This window comes from Solanum tuberosum, unplaced genomic scaffold, assembly GCF_000226075.1.
Source record: "Solanum tuberosum cultivar DM 1-3 516 R44 unplaced genomic scaffold, SolTub_3.0 scf00814, whole genome shotgun sequence".
Taxonomy (NCBI): Eukaryota; Viridiplantae; Streptophyta; class Magnoliopsida; order Solanales; family Solanaceae; genus Solanum; species Solanum tuberosum.
The window spans coordinates 75,422-77,881 of NW_006239739.1; the positions used below are offsets into that span (position 1 = coordinate 75,422).

Below are 2,460 nucleotides of genomic sequence, written 5' to 3' on the forward strand. Positions count from 1 at the left end.
ATTAGTCCTCTAATTCCTCATAAGACGAAGAATATCAGTACCTCCCTTTACTCTAGTTAAATTGTTATAACACTACGCTAAGAATATTTTTTTTGATAAGGTAACGCTATGCTAAGAATATTGTTAGCAATGCAACTACTATCAGGGTGGGGAGCAGAATATTAGCAGTATCACTTTTCGGCACAATATGATGTGAGTACCTGTAACAAATGCTTTTTGCAGCTGTCCACTCAATCCAGTCTTCCAAGGGCCAATTGTTCTAGCCGCTCTGATTCGGCAGATTAAGAACACAGAAGCAGCAAGAATGAGCAAAATTACTCCAATGCAAATCCCAACTACGTACTTCCAAGTACTTTCCGATTTTCCAGCAGGGGGGCCTTGGCTATTAGTTGGCTTTTTCACAGCAGGCGACTGTTTTACAGCACTTGCAGACTGTCCCACAGGATGTAATTTGTCTTGAGATTCATGCTGTGGAGGTGGTGATGGTAAGTTTGTAGGATGTGTTCCATCGGAATTTGGCACCGCACGAAACGACCCACTGCTTCTTGGAATTTGAATGACAGGACCCAACGGTCCTTTGATATTGGCAGGAGCAGCAGCAAGGTTACTGGATTGTTCAGCCAACTTACGGCGTGCAATCTCCTCTTGGTGCTGTATAGTGTGGATGATGTGAGGCCTGGATAACCCTGTAGACAATGAAGAATTATTATTTGTAAATGGTTCTTCGGAGTTATTTTTAAAAATATGACGTGTTTACTCACTTGGAAGGTTGTCAGAGCAGTCTTTCCGGTCATCCATAAAGCCCGTTCCAGGAGATGGCCTAAAGAAATAGAAAAAATGTCTCTCAATAATAAAACTTAACTAGATGACTCGTGATGTGAAAAACTATTTAATTACTTACAGTTGGAAGAAACTGAGGTAATGCAAAAGTGTACATTTTATTGGTTCAATAATGGAGGTTATCGTCTTGAATGGCTTCATGCTGCCTTGCCAGATGCTGTAAGACATGCAAAATATCAAATTGAGAAATGAGCAAGATCAATTAGATAGTGTGTTGCCACAAAGATAGACTATCCAGCATCTATATGCAAAAAACCAGCTGAATATGAAGATAGGGTACTAAACAAATAAAAGAATCCTACCAATGACGAAATTTTCTTATACAGAGAGTTCCAGAAGCAAAAGCAGAAGTGAGATTTTCGTCGAATTGTAATTCTGTGACTAAATGAAGCTTCCCAATTTCCAAAGGAACACTCTCCTCAAAGTTATTGTTATGAATCAACCTGGAAAAACGAAATAAACACGATTGATGAGCATTTTGAAATCACTTCGCATAATGAATGTGTATGCATATGTATATATACATCTGCACACAACAAACCGTTTATCGTCCACACAACAAAATTGTATAAGGAAGTTTGACGGATCAGTTCTATCCAGAGGTAAATTCAGGATTCATTGTTAGTGAGTTCAGAATGAGCCTAATTTATACACACACGTGAGCATAAAGTTGTTGCCTATGTTGCTTTGACTATCCAAAAATGTTGTCGCGGCTCATGTTGGATCCTCCAAAAATGCACTACTTTTGGAGAATCCGACACGCACCACGTGGCATAGTTGAAGAGTCCGACCAACATAGGTTTCTGGTATATGTACTTATGGTTCGAGATGAAAGAAGTTGCCTGTCTGTGGGTGCAAAATGAGCCTAATTAATACACGCACGCAAGCACAAAGTTTTCAGCTATGTTACTGACTCTAAAAATATAGACGCACCCGTGCTAAATCCTCCAAAAATGCACTACTTTTGGAGGATCCAACACGCACCTAGTAGCATTTTTTAGGAGTCTGAGCAACATAGATTTTTGGCATATGTGCTTATGGTTTGAGATGAAAGCAATTTCCTGTCAGTAGGTACAGAATGAACCTAATTAATACATGCACACAAGCATAAACCTTCTGGCAATGTAGCTCAGGCTCTCTAAAAATATTGACGCATCCGTGCCAGATCCTCCAAAGATGCTTTTTGGAGGATCCGACATGCACCTGACAACATTTTTTATGAGTCTCGAGTGTTGACACCCAATTTTGACCCTCCCCGACAATAATTGATTTCTGAGCTTCTTAATATTCAAACGATTTAAAATAATTAGCTATGTCAAATTCAAATAGTTTCAAGGTTAGTGTAAATAATTTCAAACAATTTTTATAGTATTTGAATAATAACTATATTTCATATAATTATATAAATAATTAGTATATTTTATAAATGTTTGAAGATCATAACAAAAGATTTTTGCTTCGTTAAAATATATATTTTATTAATTTAGTTTTAGTTTGAATTATAGCTTTAATTTTGAATTAATTAGCTTATTGAAAATCAATTAGTTTATAATTAAGTTAATTATTTTATCTCGTTAAGATTAAAAAGCTCATAAATTAATTATGTTAATTTGTCCTATT

The 2,460-nt window shown here is 36.5% G+C and overlaps 1 protein-coding gene across 1 annotated transcript in view; it reads right to left on the minus strand.

Annotated features, from left to right (window-relative positions):
- Positions 1–126: 126 nt before the first annotated feature.
- LOC102590768 (probable LRR receptor-like serine/threonine-protein kinase At5g45840) overlaps positions 127–2,460 on the minus strand; it is a 7,678-nt gene continuing 5,344 nt past the window's right edge. Inside the window, exons 6-9 of the mRNA XM_006367513.2 lie at positions 1,143–1,283; positions 902–997; positions 762–820; positions 127–686 (exon numbers count right to left, since the gene is read on the minus strand). Coding sequence (XP_006367575.1) covers positions 142–686; positions 762–820; positions 902–997; positions 1,143–1,283 — 841 coding nt within the window. The 3' untranslated portion in view covers positions 127–141. The remainder of the gene's footprint in view (positions 687–761; positions 821–901; positions 998–1,142; positions 1,284–2,460) is intronic.